The following is a 24,798-nucleotide window of genomic DNA, read 5'->3' on the forward strand; positions in this document are numbered from 1 at the left end:
TTTCTTCATAGTTAAATTTAAAATTGAAAAATACGGACATTTTCTCTGTGCTAAAGTTTGAAACTTTGAAAAGTAAAACTCTAAAACGATGTATTGGAATGCGTACAATTTCTGGAGTTAAAAATGTGGAGGTTCCTGTAGTGACAGTATAACTCCAACATTTCTTCTTTGAACCGACACATTTAAACTCCAATTTTTATTTGTTTTTCCAAACTCTAGTAACTTTTTATAATTTTTCAATAAGAATATTTTATCTTAAAAACATTATTAAACGACACAGCAATCGATTGGCTTAAGACAAAGGAAAAAATGCCATCCGACCATATAAGAATTTCTTCTTTTGGACATGTCTGCCCTTCATCTCTAGCTAATTGTTGATTAAACCTCTCCTTTTAACTTGTTGAATCCTTCCCGCAACACCTACATATACCATAACACCAAGACAATAAGCACAAAAAAATGGGGAAGTAACACAAGAAAAAAGAGAGGAATAGACTGATCACAGCGGATCTCCTTTTGGTGCTCAAGAGATCTAGAGGGACCCGGAGACAATAATAATATATGGTCAAATACTAATTATATACACAATCCATAACCCATTTTCCTTGTTATAGTGCATAAAATATGTCGAATATCCAATAAACTATAGAAAATCTCAGCAAGCATATTCATGGATAGTTTGTAGTCTTTTGTGAATATGATCATATACAGCTTTCATTTGGAAATAGAGTTTGTTTTGTTTGTATTTAATAAAAGAACGTCTCATTTCCCTTTATACTCTAAGGAATTCAAACATCGAGAAATGGCCATTCATGTTCAACAATAAGAAAAGTTGAAGTACCTTTTGTATCTCTTCTTGGAACCACAAGGACAGAATGCATTCCTACTAATTTGCCCACTCTTAGCCAAGTTTGATTGTGCAATATCCATCGGGGATGAACCCATCAACTTTTGAATCTATATATCAGAAGAACCCAATATAAGTAAGTCAACATCATATAACCACAGAAAAGGAAGCACCAACAAGAAGAACATATTGTACGTTCTCTTTTCTCATATTCTATAGATTCTATAGAGACTCAGCAGAATCCAAGTATTGAAATTTGGAAGAAAAGTATCTTAACTACTGCTGAATTTCCATCACATCCCATAACTCCCGCATGGACCAGAGAGAACAAAACCATAAACTACACATGCACCCAAATTACTGGCATCTACAGCTGAAAATTTCATTTCTTAGTATGCACATGCAGCCACAAATCTCACCCAGAAAGTAAAAGAATCAAACAACCAGAAAATCAAAAATGGTATATAGAAAATTTAAAATATAAAAAGGTAAAAAAAATATCATATATATTACTCTTTTTCTCCCATTTTATGGGAAGAAGTTTGACTTGGATATGGAGTTGATATAAAAGAAAACTTTTGGCACATGAGCTAATTATATGTGTAGTACCATAATTGCCCTTTCTACCAACAATTGAATTAGAGATGATAAGAGTTTCATGTATCTTTTCATCTCTCTCTCTCCTAATAATAATATCATATCTTATATCAAGTGGAGTCTCGATAAATCATGTGATTAAAGGTAAAATGATTTTAAGATTAAATAGTTTTCAAGCATTAGATAATGCCCCAAACTTTTTGGAACATCCTAAAAAAAAGAAAGTTCTTGGAGGAAGTTGAGAAAAAGAGTGAAAAAAGGCCACAGAACAGCTATCTGAAATGCAATAAACAGTACCTCAGCCAGGCTCTTTGGCATTGGCTTCCCTTCTTCCTTCAGCTTCTCAATTTTCTTTTGTGCCTCTTTTGCCCAAGTAAACTTTGCCAACGTATTCTCGACATCAACTATTGTGCACTTGCAATGTTTTGCTGCCTCTTGCTTTTGAATTGTTTGAAGATTCTATTAAAAAAAAAGAAAAAAAAATTAACGACAGAAAGCGCTTCAATAGGTTATCCAAGTCTTTTCATGTTAACAGTTATCTTCCATCTCTCCTACACTAGACTACTAGCTTACTAAGATTGTCCTTCACATAATTTACTAATATATTATTTTTTTTGAAATTGGTAACATTGGTATTGAAAGCACAGGGGCAGTGCTGAAGCTATATTTACATAGAATAAATCATCACAACCGACCAAAAGCCTAGAAACATTAAGGCTACCCTATAAATTCTACTAAAGAAACCTCCTCGTCTAATAATAATTCTTTACAACAAAAGAGGAACAATATCCTGCATATGAGTGCCCCTATCTTCAAAAACTCTGGAGTTTCTCTCTTTCCAAACTGTCCACCATATACAAGCATTTACTAATATATTCTATTTGTTACAAAAAGAATTTCTTTTTATTTCTATGGGTTAAAATATGTGAAATTTCATTTAAATTGACTAAGAATGTGCACAATATTTTACATAAAAAGGACTTTGAATTCCGTTTTCGCACTGTAGGGAATCTATAAATCCTTCACAGTTGCATAAATAACTAAAGTCATGTAATTCAGACTTTGTAAAAAAATAAATCTAAAGCAAAAAGTAGATGTGATTTCTCCTCAATTTATTATTTCTTTCCCTCCCGACTGTTCATCAAAAAATACATGTTGTTTCTGTCTTTCATGTGTTTTTATCGTCTTATTCAACTTCTTGCCCTTGCTAGCTTTCAGCTGCTGCCCTAACTGATCCTGGCAAGACCTAATATGCTCCAAATATGTTTAGGAACATACACCTGACTTTCCAAGCATAACCGCAGTGCAACAGCAGTGACCAGGGGTTTCTGTAGCTGTCAAGCACAGAAACAACTCTTACAACAATTACCCCTCAATAGCCAAACAAGTTGGGATCGGCTATTATGAATCCTCACTGTCCATGTTACTCCATTTAAACTCTTCTCATGCCAATATTATGTAAATACAAATAAAATCCTCTTTTCTACACATTCTAAGTAAGACAAGCTTCATGCATACCCATTCACTCTGAACATGTTGCTTTAGCATGGAAAAGGGCTTTTGACCTCCATACTATTTTCCATGGCCAACACTGTTCCATTTCCTCTGTTCTATGTAAGCTGTTGTAACATGATTTAACAGAAAATATAGCATTTTTGTTTGGTCTGCATTTCTAAGGATCAGACTTATCGTGCAGCTCCTTCAATTTCTCAATTATGCATATAAGTTGAGTGGCAGTCTACCTTGCAGTCATTAGACACCTCCTGAAATAATTTGTGTCCCCATCTCCCATATGCAAACAATAGTTGCATTCTGATTCATCACAATTACATAGAGATATGAGAAGCTTCACCTTACGGATTTCTCTTCATACATTCATCTTGCCACATCCTAATCCTTATCTCACCCTCTAAGAAAATTCAATAACTCCTTCCTGGTGCTTTCTTATATTTTTTGAGTGTGCTTTCTAAGTGCTTGGTTATTGACATTTATAAAGTCCTTACCTGTTTAGAAAAACACTTCTCTTCTGTCTCTCCTATACAAGACTACTCATTTAATCAGATAAAATGTCTAAGGTTTCACCTCTATTTACAAAAATACTTCGTGGACTCATTATTTATGGACAAGTATTGTAAAATTTCGTTTCAGTGCACCAAGAAAGTGAAAAACATCTACATAGAAAAGGACTCTGAATTCACTTTTAGCACTATGATGAATCTATTTAACCCACAAAAGAATTACATAATTAACAAAAGACATGTTACACCAATTAGATGCTATAAAATCTATACTTCGAGCAAAAAATAGTCATGAATTTGTCTTCAAAAGATCTATGAATTCTTTTCTTTGGACATTTTGCAGAAACTACTTGTTGGTGTACTCTGTCCATGTTTGTCTGCTTCTCCTTTCAACTTTCGGCACTTGCCAGCTTTCAACTGTAGTTAGCTTATCCTAGCATAACAGGTTACACTCCAAATATGTTTAGGAACATACTGGGTGTCCCAATTACAATTGCAGTGATATGAATAGGTGATACGGACTTTCATACTTCTCAAGAGAAATAAAAACCTGTTGGACAAACTAACCTATTTTCTACAGGTTGCACTGAGTGACAAATGCCGCAGACATAGCAATCCATGGAAACCATGCTGTTCTAGGAGAAGCTTTTGACCTCCATTCCATTTTACATGGACAACATTGTTCATTTCCTCTGTTTACATAAACTGTTGTAATATCATTTAAGTTTGTCATATAAATTAATAGAAAATATTATCAATTTCGTCTGGTCTCCACTTCAAAGAATTAGGTCTATTGCCATGCACCTTCAATTCTCAATTCTGCATGTAAGTTGAGCAGCTGTATCTATTTCCTGGTCAAATAGGTTCCTCCTCCCAACTGCATTTTACAATACGTTATTATGTGCCTAGAGGAACTAAAACTTTAAAACAGAACAAGAACAAGGGCTACCCCTAAAATCCATATCACTTCATAGGCATGTTAAAACAAATCCAACTGCTTTATGAATCCATAACTGATATAAGCATTCTACTTAGCTAGAATCCAAAGGGAACACTGTTACCATCTCAATAAAGAAACCAGAGGGAACAGTTCAGGTACAAGAACTACATAAAGAATGTGTCCATACTTATTAGCTAAACAAATTGGCATTTAATTAGGATACTACAGGAGAGACCATACGACAATGGAGAGAGCTGAAGTAATACATCTCCATTAGTTTCAGAACCACTGCACTTCACAAATTCTGATTCGTGAGATGTATTCAATGTTCAGGTTGTTAAAAAACAAAAAAGTATACAGAAAAGGAAATGGGGCTAAACCTCTCCAGTGGGATCCAATGCACCAAGATATTGAAGAATACCTTGCTGCTTCTCAAAAGCATCAGCAAATGTAACTTCACTACTTCTCCCTACTATATACTGCTTCAGAGTCCCCAACTTCCTCGCTTTGCCCAATTGATCCGCAAATTCTAAATTCAAATAGAGTGAGTACACAATAGATTCGAAGTTAGAGTATAGCTTATTTAGAGCCGGTAACTTAAATAACTAGAATCTCGAACTCATAACCAATAATGTACATTTAAGAAGTAAAAGTTAAAGAGGTATACAAAACTTACGAAGGAGAGTGAATGAGTCGGAGGTGGGTATATTGGCGGCATCGGAGCTGGTTTTTTGGCCGGTGAATGCACCTTTAATCTTGTTAATCCATGAAGCTTGGAGTTGTGTTGTGGAAGAAATCCATCGGTGTGAAATGTGAGAGATTGATGATGAGTTTGAGTAGTAAAACAGTAGGGTTCGAGGACGAATCATATATGTATTACCGAGTGTGCGTCGTCTCTTTCCTTTGCTATAATGGATCTCTGTCTTTGGATCGGAAGAGCAACAGACTGATGATAACTGAGGGATTTTAGTTAGGGATTTAAAGGGCGACGTCATGAATTAGTAATTTTATTTATTTATTAATCCAGTTCACTTTAACCTTATTTAATTTAACTTACTAATTCAGCCCTAACCATCCAATTCTCACTTACTTCATCTTATATCTCACGGAAGCCACCCCATGCCTTATCCTGGACAACTTCTTTCCTAAACTTATCTCTCTTGAAATATTCACACATTTATGCTATCTTTATCTTTTGAACTGTACGTTCTAACTAACCAACACTTTACCCAATACAATAATATAGGTCTAACCACCACAGTATAAAACTTACTTTTAAGTTTTGATAACACATTTTATCTCAATATTTCATATGTGAGCCTTCATTTCATTTACTTTTTATAAATTTACGTATTTATTTTTAATTTGTCTTCATTCAAAAAGCATTTTGGAGCTCCTTGGACAACATTCATGAGAGAAAAGAAATTGTGGTAAAATGAAAGATACCCTAGTCAACATTTTGTTCCTCGGAGTATGACCCCTCATCTCATGACTAAAAAAATTGATCAATCAAACGTCTTTCATTATATTGAAATTTTCATTCACCAGGTGACATACATTCAATGGAACTTCTGAACATCATATTACTTAGGCCACCTGCATTTATACTAAACCAACAACTTTCATCTATTCTAATACCAAATTATACTAAACCAACAACTTCCATAAGCCAAATTAGTTGATGTAGCTGCAAGATATAATACCTACTCAAACCAACAACAACAAATGAATGTATTTCTATAAATGAAGTTCGAGGAAGATAAAGTATAAGAAAGCCTTACCTCGGCTTCAAAAAGGAAAAAACACAATTTCTAAAAGACTTCCAATTCGATAATGTATATCCAATAACATAAGGATAACTATATATTCTTACCATCTTTATCTAAAAATAATATCTTTCAATTATCGTGTTTATATTTTATAGGCTCCTTAAGATTTTCAAATTATCGTTAGTTCTTTACTAACCAACACTTTGCTCCTCGGGGTAAGGCCCCCAATCTCATGACTAAAGAAAAATGATTGATCAAACGACTCCCATTCTATTGCAATCTTAATTCACTAGGTGACACACATTCAATGAAACTTATGTACATCATTTTACTTAGATACCTCCATTTATAAACCAACGACTTCCATATATTCTAATACCAACAATTTATAAGCCAAATTAGTTGGTGTAGCTGCAAGATACAACACTTAACAATATATACTTACCAAAACAACAACAACTCCTGTGTATTTCTATAAATGAAGTTCTAGAAAGATAAGTGTATCCAAATTGTATTTTTACTTTAAAAAGTAGAAAAAATTGTTTTCGAGAGAATTCCGATTAGATAAGGATAACTATATATTCTTACTATCCTTCACTAAAAATTTAAAAATATTTTCAATTATGTTGTTTAAATTTTACACGTCTTCTTAGAATTCGCAAATTATACAAAAAAAATATATAAATTACAACTCAATAAACGCGTTGACCTTGTTTTGACTTGATGAAAACAGCAACAGCCACCTATTAAGACTACTTCTATCAGAAGGATCTAGTTGAGCATTTACTATATATTCCTCCTGTGTACTTCTCAATGAATTATCATCGTTTATTTCTACATTCAACCACGTATAAGCATCTTATTCATTCTTTATTCAACATAAACCACGTGTCAGAAGATTTTAGTAATATCCATTGAAGACGTCTAAGAACGTCGAATGTGTTAGATAAGTTACCGACATGCTGACATGGAACCGACCAACACTCCCACGTCATCCAAACAACCCATTTTTCTCTCCTTAAACCTCTCCAATACCGCCACGTGTCCATTTCAAACGGCTATTTTTCTTTCCCTCTCCTTCAGATTCAAAAACACAAACCCCAAGAGATATTTTAATGGGAAAATTCGAGTGCCTTCTAGGCAAAGATCAAATCTTTTTTTCACAGTTAATTATTTTATCCATTACCAAATTAAATATTTATTATTTTTAAAAAAGGAACATGTGTATATAAGGAAGTGGTGTACAAGTTGTAGAAAGTAGAAAGGCGGTTTCATTTGTTCACAACATACGTTATTTCAATCGGAATTTACAGCTGCGGCGCAAATTAGGGCTTTATTTCAAGGTATCCGTTTGCTAAATTTACTATCTTTGATTTGATTTTGGGAAGAAATTTTTGAGATTATAGATTAGATTAGTTTTGTCGGATTTGGGTAATTCTGATTGTTTTTTTTTGCAATTGGTTGTTCAGGAAAATGGCATTGGGGAAAAGATGTGGAAGTTACGGGTCGGGTCTAGTGAGAAGTACTTCATTTGGGAGGAAGAGAGTTACAGTAGATGTTGGTTTCAGTCCTACAACACATATGAAGAAAGTGTGCAGTCATAATTCGTTTTTTAATTATGAAAAGTCTCCACTTGAAGAGTTGCCTCAAGATATTTTGGTAAGTAATTAATCCAATTCTATTTGAGTGCATTATATTGTTGATAGCATTTTGTGTTGTGTCAATGGTGGATGAGTTTACTGATAAAAGGATGTTATTTTACCTAATTTGGCAGATTAGGATATTGTGTGGAGTTGAGCATGATGATTTGAAGAGTCTGTTTCGTGTATCAAGGGCAATTCGAGAGGCAGTAAGTTAATTGTCGTGTCATCAAATACAATTATATTGTTATTGAGTTTCTCTAGTTATTAATGGTTGTTTCTGTTGAATGAACAGATTATGATTGCAAAAAAGTTGCATTTTGAGTATGCAACACCAAGAAAGACGCTTGGTTTCAAGAATGCAATAGAGGATTTGGGCGAATTCAATGATGTTGAAGCGCCAAATGCTCCGAGACAATTGAAAGTTCGAAAATTGAAGTTAAGCAAAAAGAAAATGGCTGATATTTCTGTTGCCTTGTTTACATCAGAAGACGATGATAATTGGCTGCAGAGAGAATCATATATGCAAATGGATGCTGTTTTTTAGAGGTATTGGTGTTGTAGTAATCAGAAGATGTTTTTGAGCTGGATTTGATTTTATCAATCAGTAGATTTTTAGGAGTCTTTAGTTAGGAGAAATCTTTGCAAGTGCTAGTTCTTCAATCCTTTCATTGAAGATGATGGGGCTTGATTTTTGTATGGAGAATTGATTTTTGGATTCTGTTTGAAGGGCTTTTTTTTTTGGCGCTTCTAATTTCATAAGATTTACTATAGGTTGTATATAGCAACTGTTGTATCATTTAGTAAATTAAATGAAGATTGTCTTCCACTTTCAATTAAATCTTGTAAATTGCTTTGTAGTTTTGTGATGTGATTACCATTTTGTAGTATTAATCCTAATCGTGGTGTTGTGCTGCATTTACATTTTTTATTATTATTAATGTGTGAATCTTATGTATTTGGTATATTATGGGGAAGAATGTGTTCAATTTATAATGTTGCATAGTGATGGATTTTTTATTAGTATCGGAAGCAGTGAGTGTTATATCTAAAATCGCACAAACGTTAAATATTTTAACTAGTGATTGAATTAGGGATACAAAGCCTCCTTTTATAAGAGGGTGATAGCGATTCACCAAGGTATTTGCTATAAATTTGGAATACTCTTGCACTATTGTGACATAATGCATCTACAAAAATAACTTAGCACTCCATGTGTCACACCCCAAGCTAGACCCTAGGAGTGACACGGCGATCGAAAATTCGAAGGATCCCCACCAAGCCATTTTAGCATACATTACATTCAAAAGGTCAATAAAGCATAATGAAATCAAGCGGAAGAATAGTCTCAATCATAGAAGTCTAGATATGAATGAAGAAAATTTGAGTTATATGTCCAAACGGACTACATTCACTCTATGTCTAAACATGCCTCTATATACTAGACGGGGGCTTAGGTCAAGCTCCTAGCTCACCTTAATATAAGAGAGTCAAAAGTAATAACATGAAAGAGTCTCGTTCTCGGTGAATGAGGACTCACCAAACAACTTGAAAACAATAGCAAGCTCTAGCCATGAATAGGATGTGTCGTATGATCGCCCGTTCCTACATTATGATACAATGTAGGCAAATATACGTTAGTACATAAAAAGTACTAAGTATGTGGGATATGCATGAACAATGAGAATACAGACATAATCAATATGAACATAGGATGCATGGCCACTGTAATGAAAAGCATGAATAAGATTTGCAAAGCATTTGAAATCATATTAAAACCTGTGGTTAGTGCATCATAAACATCATAGTCAAGCTTACTTCATTTCATATAACTTGTGTGGGATAGGACCTTTAACCGACGTCTAAGACCATGCGAGCTATAACATGAAATCAGATGTAACTACCACATCGAGAAGAGAGAGGCTACTTGCCAAGGTAGACTCCGTGAGAACATCTTTAACATCATGAGCTATATGTGGATCCACTAGCTAGGCCATAAAGGCAACCTACAGGGGCAATGCAGTTTGGGACTTTAGGTTGTTACTAGGATTTCCTTGGCTAATAACTTTGGGTTACCGGACCGAACCCCACCTAAAAATCCTCTCGGTGTTTAGTCAATATCCCAATGAAATTCATTAAAACATCATCATGAAAATAGTCATAAGAGTAGTTTATTAACATAGTTAATTCATAAGAATCCATGAGTCGGTGAGCATTGTCCTTATCACCTCTTCAACACGATTGTGTGAGAATTGTCCTTATCACACCATAAGAAATTACTTGAACATCATTGAAACATCATCATAATCTTCATAAATCATTTATAAGTCTCAAACGTCATTTATAAAGACCTTCATTGAAAACCATTGAAATTGATCATAGGTCATAAAAATCACCATTGAAATAGCATATGCATAGGCACTTGTAAAACACATTAAAATCATGCAATTAAGATTGAAGTATTCATAATCAAGTCATAGGAATCATCTAAAATCATAATCAATGCAGCCCAATGTAATTTGACAAAAACTCTAAAATTTGTAGACTTGAAATTGACATTAAATTTGAAGAAAATCCTTGGGCTCCATGGATGAAAGAAACCCATGGATGAAACCCACATACCTTAGCTATCAAGACCCTAGCAATGAAGTTTGAGTGATGAAACTCTTGAAACCCTAGCTTGGAGAAGATGAAGTTCTTGGGAGAGTCTTTTCTTCCTTGCCTTAGAGAATTTGAGAGAATGAATAAGAGTAAGGGGAAATTTGAAGAATGGGGTAGTTATAGGCTTTGAATCTTCCCCCAATAGTGTCTAGATTCATTGAACATAAAATTGAAAAGGATGAAAATATCATTCGTTAAACTGGCCAGAGGACCCTACGGATCGCCAAACGTTATACGGGTCATAGACCCAAGTCGTAAACCCGCCTTGCTCAAACCAGTAGCCCCTGAAAATTGACACTGGCTTCTACGAGTGTCTTCTACGACTCGTAAAAGAGTACGAGTCGTAAAGTAGCCTCGTCAACCTCACCTGACACTAAGTCAAAAATCTGATCTCATGACTTATCCTACGAGTCCTTTTTACGAATCGTCATCCTTCCTATGACTCGTCCTGTCGAGTGGTTTCAAAAGTATTGAGGCTTGATTTTTTTTTTCAAAATGGACCTCAATCTACGACTCGTTTCTACTAGTCGTCATCTTCTCTACAAGTCGTCAATCGACTCGTAGGCTCACTTCTAGACTTGACCAGTTTTCAAACCTTTAGGGTAGACCCTACGAGTCACTTCTACGACTTGTAGGAGTGCCTACGACTCATAGGTCCTTTTGTACAACTGAGGCAAATTCCTTTCCTTGAAATTTTTCCTTGTTTCGATTTTTTAACTTCTGGGGTCTTACACCACGTCTAAATAACCTCATATTTAAAAGAAACATATTTAATAAAATTTAACTAGAAAAAGACATTTTCATTACACAAGAATTTTTATCACCATTGAAATAACATATGCATAACAAAAGATATTCATTTTGATCCTTTATCCTAAACCTAATAGGTTTTATCCTCAAAAAAGTGTGAAATTTAGTTGTGGACCCTATGTGGGTTACAAAATCCACCATTGTTATCTTCTTTGTTAGTTCCAAAGAAAAAAATCAGGAAATCTAACATCATTGTCTCTACTTTCTTTAACAAAATTTACTATTTTCTATGGCTTAAAACATAAATTTTTTATTAGGTTAGTGGAATAATATTTTAGGAATGAGAAAATGATAAATTTTGTTGGAGAAAATAGAGAAAATGGTGTTAGATTTTATAGAGTTCTTTCTTTGGAGCTAACAAAGAAGATAACAATGGTGGATTTTGTTAGTCGCGTGGGTTCCATAGTTAAATTTAACACTTTTTTTTTTGATAAATCTGTTAAGTTTAGGATAATAGAGCAAAATGAACACCTTTTGTAATACATTAAGGACCATTTCAATCAAGTAAAATATATTAAGGACCAAAATGAACACCTTTGCTATACATTAAGGACCATTTCAATCAAGTAAAATATATTAAGGACCAAAATAAATCATTATCCATACATTAAGGATCATTTTGGTCATTTTTCTTTAAAAATGTAGCTATTACAGATTTTTAAAGAAATGCAAAATTCCTTTTTTTTCATCTTCAATAGCCGGTAAGAGTGACACTACAAAACCAATATCCTTTTCTTTCAAAATACTATTTCATCTCCAAAATTGTTGTGGGCGCTAGGATGCTCCTTCATTCTTAAAAGTAAATTCGCCTTTAGTAAAAAGCATATCACTTCTAATATAGAATATATTTTTTTTGTGTGAATAGTCCAATCAACCGAAGTTTTTAAGTGTGGAATTACAAGTTAATAATTGGTCAATTATGGGGCACTAGTAATAGTGGAATTACAAGGACACTACTTAGTTACTTGGTGTCCAAGGTACTACCTTGACTAGAAAATTAGATGAGGTTCTCCCCAATTATGGAGAATTATAATTCGAGGACATGATCTTAGATCGAAGAGTTTGGAGGTTTCAGATTAAGATAGAAGATTAGTTGATGGTTGAACATATTCTCTTTTTCAGTGGAGGAAATACTTGGTGGTCGTCTTTGGACCTTTTCTCTTACCAGTAGTATTAACACTATCTTCTTAATTTCTTATGCTTTGCTTTCGATTATCACTTTTTTAGTGTGTGCACGTGCTTCGATTATCATATTATTTTTGTTGTCATTATTGTTATTTTCTTTGTATGTTGAATTCTACTCTTTATTTCACATTATCTCATTGCTGCTATTCTCATTTCTGCATTTTCTTTTCCTAGTAATTGTTTGGATATTCTTTATTTTAAGTCAAGGGTCTATCAGAAACAACTTTTCTATCTCTACGAGATATTGATAAAGTCCGCGCACATACTATTCTCCTATATCCACTTATGAAATTACACCTATATTTTTAATTAAAGATCTCAGATTTGATAGTCACCCTCACCTTCAAAAAAATGTATAAAATCTGATAGGCAACACTTTCTCCTTTAAGAGATCTTACAACGCACAAATTCAATTAAGGTTTTTGCATGAATTGTCATTATTTTAGGGTGGTCTTCAATTTTTGCCTATACTGCTCATTTAATAAAAATTTACAGATCAAAATGTCCTGATTTATGACCTAATTTGCTCGACATACGTTTAGAGAATTTTGCCTCGCTTAGTATAAGTTTTGTAGGAATTAAATAATAAGGCATGAATTATATAGTATTTCTATGATTAATCCGCTCAACATAAGTTAAGAATTTTTTTTAGCTCCTACGACATAATTAAATTTTGTAAGAATTAAGTTATGTCTCCTCCATCATAACTTGTAGATTGTGAAACTGATTTTTTGCCTATTAAGACACAAGTTCTATAGGACTTAAGTGATGTAGTATATATGATCCAACTTGTTATGTCTTTTTATACATAAGTCATATATGACATATTATGATATAAAAATTAAAGACCATCAAATTTAGGGATAAAATTAAAGATCACCTCAAAATAAAAACATTCATGTGAATAACTCAAACGAATTTAGGTTAGTCGGGGTGAATCTGATTCCTTGGTCCTCAAATTCTCAGATTCGAGAACATGAAGTGAAAATAAAATCTAATAGGCAACAGTTATTACATCATAAAGGTTTAGGGTTCGAGCCTCATCATTAATGACATTACCATACACAAATCCAGATAAATCGTGACAAAAATTCACAGGTAACACACAAGATGAATAAAAGAGAAAAAAGAAAAATTACACGTGTAATTTTGTTTTCTTAAAATAGTTGTAAAACAAAAGATAAACCGAGTCCATATGAATATCAGGCATTTCCAGCATCCAAAAAAGGGAATTTAGTCTTAAATTGTTCTCAGTATACTCTCTCAAGAATCGGAAGAGGAAAACCTAAAATCGCTTCAATGGCGTCGAAGAAACGTGATTCTTGTATAATTGATGAACCTCATACCAAGAAAAAAGCAAAGGTTGATGAAGATGAAGAAGCTATATCACAGCTTCCAGTAGCTACACCCAGAGTTCTCCTTAACCCTGCCGATTGTGACTTAGGCAAGAACATCACACTCCCCTTTTTCTTCCTTTACATTTTGAATCGTCACTAATTTTTTGTGGATACCCTTTTCGTATGACAAATTTTACCACTCTGTTATCTAATTTTGTTTAACCTTCGTTTATATGGGGAACATTTTTGCTTTTTGGTCAAGGGTTTCGATTGGTATGATTAAATTTTTCTTTCAAATGGATGGTAAACCTAACTGTGAAAAGCTGTTACCCGAAATCGTTTCTGTTGGGTATAAAGATAGAGCCCGTTTGGACGGGCTTAAAAAAAAAACTTTTACTTTTAGATCTTTTTTGTGCTGAAACTTATTTTTATAAATAAGTAGTTTAGTGTTTGGATAAAAATGCTTATGCTGAAAATAAGTTGTTGATGTGTTTGGCAAACAATTGCTGTTAAAGCACTTATTTTCTGTCAAAATGACTGAAATACCCTTAAAGCTGTTAACACCATAATAAGTTGATTTAAAAGATTTTTAAACTCTAAAGTTGATTTTAATCAAAAGTAATTTATAATGTAAAATCACTTCCACTATAAAATGTTTATTTAAGTTAATTTTTTTATAAATACATGTCCCATTTACGCTTTCTAATGAAGTTTGTTGGAGTAATGTTGTTGCTTTAGTATCTTTTGTTTCCAACCGAAACCACTCCACTATATTTTTTATAAATACATGTCTCATTCACGCTTTCTAATGAAGTTTGTTGGAGTAATGTGGTTACTTTAGTATCGTTTGTTTCTAACCGAAACCACTCCACTATAAATACAAGAAGTGGAAAATATTCATATAATACAAGCATCAAGCATTAGAAATGTCACTAGCAATCATATCACGAAACCCCATTCAATAGACATCATTTTGTTCTCCTACATCTTCGACATCTACATTGTTAGCTCTTGAAGTTGTGCCAATATCATTAGAATCAACCGATGGAATATAGCTCTCATTCTCGGCTGTTTAGAATGCATCATCCACATTGCATTTCTTTCTAATATAATTGTGAATGGCCATAGTAGCAAGTACGATGTCCCTTTGTGTGTGGCATGTCTCTCAAAATAGACCATCTTGCTTTCCAAACGCCAAATGTGCGCTCTACTATATTTCTACAAGAAGAGTGTAAATAATTAAATTTCTCAATGCATCCTCTTGGCTCTCGCAATTGTCGAGTTGCACTGCGGCGAAATTCAGCTAGGTGATATCTTACATTGTTTCCTTTGTATGGAGCCATGTATCCTTTCATGTGTGAATATCCTGAATCAACTAGATAATGTTTGTTTCCGCATGGATGTGGAAAGTTGAGCACTTCTCTATGAAGGGCCTCAACAAATATACGACTATCGTGAGATGCTCCTTCCCACCCAGCCCATGCAAATGTAAAACACATATTAAAATCAACAACAGCAAGAATATTTTGAGACGAATAACCTTTACGTCCAATATATGGTATCTCTTGACCTTGCGGTAATCTAGCTTTAACATGTGTGCCATCAATTGCTCCAATACAGTCCTACAAGAAGTGAATGTAAATTAAGAGAGATTTTTAGTAATATGCCATATTTTGGTCAACTTGATGCAAATATATTAAGAAGGTTTAGAAGGGTATTAATTGAATTGATTGAGTCAAAGAAAAATTGTGATGTTTATAGAAGAGATAGATTGAACACAACATTTCAACAAATTATGTGACGTTGATTTATTTAATCATTAATATTTAAACTACTAATTTAAGTAAGTAAGGCATGGTGCATTTTGTTCTGTGTTAATTAGTTAGTATGTCATGCACTTTTTAGTTAAATGAAATTTAATACAGTTGGCCAGTGGCTATAACTAGTAAAGCATCTTAGTTAAATGAATTTAATTTTATATATTGACAATTTGACGGTAGAAAAAAAAGTTTATATATATTCAATACTAGTAAGGGTGTACATACGTCAGGTTGGTTGAGGAGAGGAATTTGGTCGGGGAGTAGGGGTATGCCTATAAAAAAAATTAAAATTAGCTACAATGCAGAATAACAAATTATCATAAACGGGTTACTTACTTTAAAGAAAGGGAGATATCTTTGTTTACATGGCTTGTGAGCATCGCAACCATCATTATAATTTGGATGTGGTTGAATGATATCTCTTGCAAGCTTGCAAACGACCTTTAAAACACTATGAAAGTGTCTATGAATTGTCTCTCCAGAATGTTGAAAGATATCTTGTATCATTCGATTTCCAACTCCATGTGCACAAGTCATCAAGAATATGCCTAACATTTCATGTATAGACAGTCCACGAGTGGGTTTAAGTCCATATTTATCAGTTAGGTCATTGGATAGATCAATGAACACCGCCTTCTTCAGTCGGAAATTTTCATAACAACGAGTCTCATTTCCTCGTAATATCTCTTGGATAAACTCATTTCCAGAGCGCATTGATGTACGACAAGGTTCTTTGCATAGGTATCTTTCACAATACATCAAAATGTATTTACCTGTTATATGACATAAAGCCATCCACTCCTTTTGCTCTCTCGGAATCTCTTCTAGTTCTTGATCTTCGTCATCTAACAAATCACTTAAATGAGGAGATACCACATTGCTAATATCCCAACTCTCCATTTAACTGAAAATGGAAATGCCTCAAATTAGTAAAGAATGAAAGTTTTTCCAACAACCCAATTTCAAGATTTTTTAGAAACTCCATCGTTTCACTGCACTCATTTCTATCTTCGAAAAATCACATTGTAAATCTCAAATTACTATTCCATCAAAGAAAAACAATCACAGCAATATATAAAGTTCCCACATTCATTAAAGCCAACACAACAACAATAACGATAAGGTCTAAGGATACAACCACAAAGTCAACACAACATTAACAATACATAAAGTTTACACGCACAACCACAACATTAACACAACATTAACAATACATAAAGTTTACACGCACAACCACAACATTAACACAACATTAACAATACATAAAGTTTACACGCACAACTATAATGTTCGAACATTAAACAATAAAAACATTTAACCATAGCAATGCAATCATCCCATTTTCTCAAGGTGTAATTGATAGTTATACTCCAACCAAGATTTCCAAGCTTCATCAGTTTCCATCTTAAAAAACAGTTGACGTACATCCTTCTTAAGAAACATGTTGCAAACATAATTGTACTTTCCACTCCCAGAAGGAATATCAGAAAAATTTGCCAACATATTCATACACTTATCGATGACAGGATCATCTACCGAAGGGGATATAGCAGTTCTTTTACTAGACATAAACTCCACTAAAGAATGTATATCCTCTCTGAATGATGCCGCACCAGATTTTGCCTTATTTTTTTTGACTTGATTGCCCGTGCCAGTATCATCAATTGAGCCTCGTCTTTTAAGTGACGGCTTAGGAAATATAATAGAATCCACATTCTGTATATCATCACTTCCATCATTCCCTTCATCATTAGGATTGACCAAGTGTTCTTTGTCGTAGCCACCAATCATATTTGTTCCTTCTTCATCAAGATCTACTCTGATGCCAGACATTTATTCTTGATTCGCTGCACGTGCTCTTTCTCCAGTAGCAACAACATCAGAAAACAACGCATCATAGCGATACCATATAAGTGAAAGATCTATTTTCTTGAATATATTGTATCGATCATCCTCCTGTGACAAAAAATCAAAAACTACTTTAAACTAACCAAGCAATTTAACAATGAAAGAAAAAAGAAAGACATATAGAAAAATGTAAGAGATGTACCTTAATTTTTCGCTCCCACCAATCATCATCTGCCATAATTGTATTTTTCGTGGCATCCCATCCTAAATTTGTCTCCCCTCTCATCAACTTCTTAAAAAGAATCCAATCTTTTTTCATGTTATCCCAACGATTTTTCATTTGTTTTTTATCGTAGTTTTTTCCCGTGACTCTATTGAATCCTTCGACAACATTATTCCATCCATCTCTATTTAAATGAGTGTGTGGTCTACGTCCTTGTCTAATCTCATTTTCAAACAAATCTATAAATTTATTGTTGGCATCATCATCCCACTTAGCATTACTTCGTGCTTTACTAGTTTCCGGCATAATTGAATGTAAACAATTTGAAGAAAGGAGAAATAAACGTTCATGAACTCTGCAACATCAAAAGAAGAAGTGGAAGTAGCAGCCGCAGCCGCAGCAGTGATGTGCTTAAATATTTTGTTTGTTGGGTAGTTGATTGATTAGATGAGGAATAAAGGATTTTGAATTTATTTTTATTGGTGCAGGTAAAGATCACATTTTTAGAAGAAATTTCATTAATCATAATCACTGTTTAGGTGATCACATGTAAAAAATACATTTTTCTAATTGATATCTGCACATATTTATGGAAAAATGGTTCAGTTGTTTATTTCACAGACTCAAGTTATATATAGCATACATATTGCATTGTGTATAGCAAGCAAGAAAATTTAGAGAAACTTGACATCCATAATAAGGAACTCGTGTAGTCATAAATAGCAAACAATTGACTCAATATTTCAAGAATTATAGCTCAATTTCATTGCCAAAAAAAAGGACTCAATCAACCTTAAACTTTGCATGAAACAACCAATGTCATTGCTAATTTGCTAGATATATTTCAATAAAAACTGAGATAATATAAAAGAATGCACTCATACTTATCCTAAAGCTAACATATAAGCAATCAAATGACTAAATTTCAAATTAAAAGATGAATTATATCCTTAAAATTAGGACATTTCCTATAACCTACCTGGACTTACTGCTAAGAGCATCACATTACAAGCAACCGCTAAGAACATCCCAATATGGAACTCAGTAATAAAAAAGATTGAGAAAAAAATTAGCAGGATGCCACAAGAGGTATTTGCCAAAAGGGGGCAAGGATGTACATGTCAATGTCATGCCACAAGCATCCAAGCATATTACATCTCTACTAGATGCACCTCCTGCTACCATTACCAAAAAGTTGGAGAAACTATAACAGAATTTCCTCTGGACACAAGATGAGATAAAAAAGTTTCACCTCATGAATTAGAAAACGAACACATGAAGCAGAAATTAAACAACCAAATGAAACCAAAAATGTCTAAAATTGATTCTTTTCATACCATTCAACCAAAACAAATGGAATGACAAGCTCAAATATGAAACTATGAAGTACCACTAACAGAAGCAGTAATTAAACAACCAAATGAACAATCCTTTAAAGAAAAATTATGGTTCTAACCAAAATTGTCTAAAAATGATTCTTTTCATTCCATTCAACAAAAAAAAAGGGGAACAAGAAGCTCAAATATGAAGATATACAGAGATTTAACTTACCTCAAAGGGGAATTTCTGAGATCTACAATGGAGAGATAGTGGAGTGACAGAGGAAGAAGCAGAGGGATCTTGTTGGTGGGAGAATTCCAGACGTTGGTCTCCGTCTTCTCTTCAATCCCCTTCTCTCTCTCACCCAAACTGAAGAAATCTCAAGATCGACAAAGGAGAAAATTGTTAGAAACCAAAGCAAAATCAGATTTCACAATGTCAGCAGCTTCAACAATGGCGGTTGTGGGAGCATCAAGCTCGTGGTCCAGAGCTATGATACAGATCTCACCTTACACTTTCTCCGCTGTCGGAATTGCCATAGCTATTGGCGTCTCTGTTCTTGGTGGACTTTGGCTGAAGAAATAGGAAAATAGATGTGAACTTTAGGGTTAAAGAATAAAGAGGGTACTTTGGAAATTTAGTTAAAATATAAGGGATATAAAAGTAATTTTCATGGTCAAAGAAAATGGCTTTAAGCACTTCAAAAAAAAAAAGTTAGGAATCCTAACTTTTCATTTTTGGGTGACTTTAAGAACTTTATGACTTAAAGTTAACATTAGTCAAACACTCAATAAGCTAAAAAGGGCTTATAAGTTGGTTTGACCAACTTATAGGCCCATCCAAACGGGCTCAATATGCCAAAGATGAAAGATGGAATTTTGTTGAGGTTTGACAAGTCACCTTTAAGGGCATCAATACGATTTTTTAATGTGGATCAATGCTAGTGCTTGAAGCTTAGTGTCAACTTTTAAAGAGTGCATAAGCATAATTTGTATTTCCTCTTTCTTAATGGATGGGGTATATTGGCTAGCAAGGTGCATAATTGCTGAATAGAAAGGATTACAATAATTCCTCTATGGATTTTAAATTTTCCATGAAAAGATACTATCTTGAATTATGTTTATGATACACTGCGAACAACTTTTAGTTCCTCTAGACTTATGTTTATGGAACTCAGCTTTGTCTTAGGTAGATTCTACTATTAGTTGAGTCATATTGCGTATTGGAACCGGAAGGTCAGGATAGGTTTTATGAGCAATCTTTTGTGGGAACAAGTGCTGAAAAGAAAATTTTCACGAGTATTCGGTATTGTGCCCAAATAATCCCGGATGGTGGGGGGTTGGCGTGTGTGTTTGGGTAAATGGACTATGCTAGATTTATTGCAGCTTACGTTTCCAAAGACAATGCTGAGGACATGAAAGTTACTTTATTAGCTCCGGAAATTTTGTGGCGACCATGTAGTTTATGTTGTGCATGAATATCTGGCTCGGCTGAAGGGTCTTGTCAGTTTCTCCAAAATTTACTTTGTCTTCTTTTTAGTTAGCTGTTCCTGGAATCATAGCCTATGTATTGGTGTATGGCGCTTCCTTGTGACTTACCCTTTTATCGTTGAACAAAACTCTGATTTTGTTTGGTAGTAGGTATAACAATTGTCCATGTTTAGGTGTGTATATGTTGCCTGTGCGTGCGTAGTTTTCTTCCCCTGAGTTATAGTTGGACTACTTTTTTAAACTTGAGACTGGACTTGGGGATGGGAGAACTAGCAAATATTAGAGAGCCAATTAGCCAGTGGCACATCTATTTGATGTGTCTTTATTTGAAGGTGTAATTTTTTTGTCTATTCATCAATGTATTGTATTTTGATGTGGATTGTTTTATCTTTCAGATTTCAATGTTGAAGGAAATGGACTACTAGGTTCAGCGCTTTATGAACAAGGATTTGCATATTGTTGGTCAGGTGCTCGAGCCAATATGGGAATCACTGGAGGAAAGTACTGCTTTGGTTGCAAAATTGTTTCAGAGCAGCCCGTAGACATGGAAGACACACCACTAGATCAACAACATGTCTGTCGTGTTGGCATCTCAAGGGGAGATGATGCAGTAGGAAACCTTGGGGAAACCCTGCACAGTTTTGGGTTTGGGGGTACTGGAAAATTTTCAAGTCAAGGAAGGTTTTCTGATTATGGTGAAAGATTTGGGGTTGGTGACACAATAATTTGTTGTGTTAACCTTGAGTCCAGCCCTCTGGCTTCCATAGGTTTCTCTAAAAATGGGAAATGGCTGGGAACATCAAAGCAATTTAATGCAGGTCCAACTGGTCTTGGAGTGGTGGATTGTCCAATGAAAAATCTACAATGGCATTCAGCTCTTTTCCCTCATGTGTTGCTTAAAAATGTAATTGTGCATATGCAGTTTAGCATAGATGATGGACTAGCTCCTGTAGAAGGATATAAACCATGGTCTTGTGCCATGGAAGATGGGAAAGCCATTCCAGGCCCTAGTTTTGCGAATCTGTGTGATTGTGAAGTTATGATGCTGGTAGGACTACCTGCTTCCGGCAAGAGTACCTGGGCTGAGAAATGGGTTAAGGAACATCCAGAAAAGCGCTATGTTTTGCTTGGGACTAATTTAGCTTTGGATCTAATGAAGGTATCATATTTTACTACGCCTTTTTTTCTTTTAAAATAGAGTGTTGCTGGTGATTTTCATTTATATGAAACAGGAAAACTTGTGCTTGAGTTGCTATTTCCATAACAAGTAATTCATCTCCTTAACAGGTTCCTGGTTTGCTGCGCAAACAAAACTATGGTGAAAGATTTGAACGTTTAATGGACCGTGCTACTGGTATATTCAACACTCTTTTGTCTAGGGCTTCCCAGATTCCTCGTAATTTCATAATAGATCAGACAAATGTCTACAAAAATGCTCGGAGGCGCAAATTGAAGCCCTTTGCGAACTATAAGAAGGTACAGATGTTGTTCTCAGTTCTCACTAAGGGAGCACTTTTAGGATGACTAGAGTCTGTGCTGACTACTTTCCTAATAGGTCTTAATTGAAGTATCCTAATATCTCTGTTTGTTTTGCCTCTGAATCAGGTTGCTGTTGTGATTGTTCCAACACCTGAAGAGCTCAAGCTCCGTGGTGAGAAGCGATTCAAAGAAATGGGGAAAGAAGTTCCTGCTGAAGCAGTAAATCAAATGTTAGGTACCACAGAGATTGGATTTCGCACACACTTTCTAGCTCTCTAATCTATTATCTTATATTATTTCTTCTTTTCTGTTGTAACCTATGATATTTACCTTGCAGTGAATTTTGTTTTACCCACGAGTATAGATATGCCTAGAGCAGATGAGTACTTTGATGAGGTGAATAATTTCAGAAGTGCAATACGAATTCTGTAAATTTTTGCCTTCATGTTTCTCATTCATGCTGTCCTCTCTTTTGCTTGTCCTAGGTACGATTTGGAGAACTTGACAGAGCGGAGGCTCAGAGATGCTTAGATGAGATGAAAGAAAATTTGAATTCAAAGAGGGAAGTTACCCCTTATTCTCGTGAAAGTTCTGTGCAGTCACATAATAGCCCGTCGATGCAGTACCCTTTTGAGGCATACCGGCAGTCGTACAGTGGTTCATCACCAGAGAGTCTCAGAAATTTACCAGGTCTTTTTGCTTCTTCTTTGTGACACTTGTATCGCTGTTTTGCTTATTATTTCTTGGAAACCCCATGCTTATCTATTTTACCTTGGATAGGTGGACAACCAAATAGTTCGTATGCTCAGCCTCCACTTCAAGCACCTCATGAAACCTTCTACTCAACCCCTTCCAGTTACAACCCTATAAGTGATTTTGGTCACCATGGAAGTCACAGTGCCTACGGTGATTCAAGGGGATATGACATGGAAGCTAGAGCAGCTATCCATGGAGGGATCTATGAGCCTCATGTGGGTTCTGGAGCTTGGAATGCTGCTGAGTTACACCAGAGAAGCACGAATGATCCCTACCTGAGGACGTCTGGTGGTCCTAGATATCTGCCACCTGACTCGAGAGGACCTGCATTTGAATCGATGATGCCAACACCATATGGTAACTTAGTCTATTGCATTTTTTCTGACTCCATTTTCATGTTACTTGCATTTTTATAGCTTATTCCCTAAAGAAAGTCTAGGAATGAGAATACCATTGGAAAACGTGTAGAATACTTTTGGTAGTATGGCTGTTTAAGTTTGGCATAACTAATTGGTGACATGGCAGTTCACCTGATTGTAAGAGGGGAGTGAATGTGTGGTGTATTGCATTATTTGCCTTAACTATTTGAAGGTGACTTGGTTTGCAAATTTTTCTGCTGTGGTAAAGAGGATAAGACCTTGTGCTGTAATTACTAGTGACTGGTCGAATGTAGAAAACAATATTTGTCGTAAGAAAAAGTCAGCTGCAGCAGAAACTTAATTGGAGAGAACTCTTCAAACTATTATTTAGCTTATTGGATTGAGATTCTTCATGTATAGCATAGGCTCACCATGTATTTCTGGCATAATCATTGTTGTTAAAGAGAACAAAACAAGTTCTTATTTTACTTGTTCTGCCTTTCTGTTAGGCTTTCCTCAAGGGGTTCCAGCTCCAAGGCCACCACATGGAAATTTTCCTTCTGGACCACAGCATCATGGGATATACCCTCCTTCCGGAGCACAGCATCATGGGGTATACCCTCCACCTCGTCCCAGATACTACTGATTGTGGAAACTACATGAAATTCAAAAACACTGAATTTGATATTACTGCTTGTGTTTTGTTTTACTATAGGATCAATTGGTATTAGCATGTAGAGAGGTTGGTTAGGATTTTGGTGAATACTGGATTATATAGTTTGTGTATACTCTTGCATATATGGTGGCTAACTTTGGGATTTTTGGAGTTGTATTGAGAAAATGTTGAGTATTACCATCTCAAGTTCCATCTCTTCTGTTTTTTCTTTTTTTTTTCTCTTGAGATAATGTAGCTACATTACACCCCTTGGGTGCGGCCCTTCCCTGAACCTTGCTAACGAGGGATTGCTTTGTGCGCTAGGCTGACCCTTTTTTGTGATAATTGTAGTGTTTATGTTGTGCTTGTGAATACCTCGAGTATACTACTGAATACCTATTTATTTTATACCAACACATATACCGAGTAACATATTGTTCTCTCTATTGCACTATGAACACTGGTTTGCCATTGTTTTCAACCATTTCATTGACTCCTACGTTGTATGCCTTTTTATTTTCATTTGCTTCACCCCCACTATATTTCATAAGGGTGCCAAATAATAGTGAAATTAAGTGCTGTTGGCCTGCAGATAATAATGTAAAGAGTAAAGGATATCAAATGCACCCTGAACTTGTCTTGAAAAGTCTATATCACGCTCAATCTAATCAGGTGATCTATTACTCTTTATCTTTATTTTTTGTGTAACTAATACCACCCTGAACTTGTCCCAAACACCCTTTTTTTTGTTTTCATATCATCGTTGTTTATGCATAAAGAGATTTCGGGACTATGAAATCTCATCACAAGTTAAATAAAGCAGGAAATAAAGTTGTTGGTCCAAACTTTAGTACTGGTTGCAATCTGTTATAGTTTTTTTTTTTAAAAAATAAAAATAATAAAATCTGAGGCGACTGGAGTTGCAGGTATAGGAAAAAGGTAAAAAGGTTCTACACTTTTCCCATCCTTTATTTGATTATCTAGTTCTTGTTTTTCTTTCCCTTTATTCACTTTTTCCCCCTGGTGATTTAACAACAATAATGG

The 24,798-nt window shown here is 34.7% G+C and overlaps 3 protein-coding genes and 1 pseudogene across 3 annotated transcripts; 2 read left to right on the forward strand and 2 right to left on the reverse strand.

The window, feature by feature from the left end:
• Positions 1-219: 219 nt before the first annotated feature.
• Positions 220-5,425, reverse strand: LOC129874986 (uncharacterized). The gene is made up of 5 exons (XM_055950402.1): positions 5,079-5,425; positions 4,783-4,931; positions 1,742-1,903; positions 842-957; positions 220-420 (listed from the first exon to the last, which is right to left on the reverse strand). The coding sequence occupies exons 1-5, from the start codon at positions 5,395-5,397 to the stop codon at positions 393-395; spliced, it is 774 nt and encodes a 257-aa protein (XP_055806377.1). The 5' UTR covers positions 5,398-5,425; the 3' UTR covers positions 220-392.
• Positions 5,426-7,262: 1,837 nt separating this feature from the next.
• LOC129874150 (F-box protein SKIP27-like) lies at positions 7,263-8,652 on the forward strand. The gene is made up of 4 exons (XM_055949396.1): positions 7,263-7,514; positions 7,641-7,830; positions 7,946-8,020; positions 8,107-8,652. The coding sequence occupies exons 2-4, from the start codon at positions 7,645-7,647 to the stop codon at positions 8,356-8,358; spliced, it is 513 nt and encodes a 170-aa protein (XP_055805371.1). The 5' UTR covers positions 7,263-7,514; positions 7,641-7,644; the 3' UTR covers positions 8,359-8,652.
• Positions 8,653-13,539: 4,887 nt separating this feature from the next.
• LOC129874004 (uncharacterized) lies at positions 13,540-23,952 on the forward strand. The gene is made up of 8 exons (XM_055949212.1): positions 13,540-13,911; positions 20,901-21,664; positions 21,793-21,981; positions 22,111-22,219; positions 22,322-22,380; positions 22,470-22,674; positions 22,765-23,097; positions 23,609-23,952. The coding sequence occupies exons 1-8, from the start codon at positions 13,767-13,769 to the stop codon at positions 23,743-23,745; spliced, it is 1,941 nt and encodes a 646-aa protein (XP_055805187.1). The 5' UTR covers positions 13,540-13,766; the 3' UTR covers positions 23,746-23,952.
• LOC129874005 (L10-interacting MYB domain-containing protein-like) lies at positions 16,874-18,092 on the reverse strand (annotated as a pseudogene).
• Positions 23,953-24,798: the final 846 nt, after the last annotated feature.

The sequence above is a fragment of the Solanum dulcamara genome, chromosome 11, assembly GCF_947179165.1.
Source record: "Solanum dulcamara chromosome 11, daSolDulc1.2, whole genome shotgun sequence".
Classification (NCBI taxonomy): Eukaryota; Viridiplantae; Streptophyta; class Magnoliopsida; order Solanales; family Solanaceae; genus Solanum; species Solanum dulcamara.

Coding starts and splice junctions, on each gene's coding strand:
- LOC129874986 (XM_055950402.1), bottom strand. CDS start 5,397: ATGACGTCGCCCTTTAAATCCCTAACTAAAATCCCTCAGTTATCATCA. Junction 1,904..4,782: donor CATTGGATCCCACTGGAGAG/GTTTAGCCCCAT, acceptor TTTTTTTAATAG/AATCTTCAAACAATTCAAAA. Junction 958..1,741: donor TGCCAAAGAGCCTGGCTGAG/GTACTGTTTATT, acceptor TCTGATATATAG/ATTCAAAAGTTGATGGGTTC.
- LOC129874150 (XM_055949396.1), top strand. CDS start 7,645: ATGGCATTGGGGAAAAGATGTGGAAGTTACGGGTCGGGTCTAGTGAGA. Junction 7,831..7,945: donor AGTTGCCTCAAGATATTTTG/GTAAGTAATTAA, acceptor CTAATTTGGCAG/ATTAGGATATTGTGTGGAGT. Junction 8,021..8,106: donor CAAGGGCAATTCGAGAGGCA/GTAAGTTAATTG, acceptor TTGAATGAACAG/ATTATGATTGCAAAAAAGTT.
- LOC129874004 (XM_055949212.1), top strand. CDS start 13,767: ATGGCGTCGAAGAAACGTGATTCTTGTATAATTGATGAACCTCATACC. Junction 22,220..22,321: donor AGCAGTAAATCAAATGTTAG/GTACCACAGAGA, acceptor TTTACCTTGCAG/TGAATTTTGTTTTACCCACG. Junction 22,675..22,764: donor GAGTCTCAGAAATTTACCAG/GTCTTTTTGCTT, acceptor TACCTTGGATAG/GTGGACAACCAAATAGTTCG.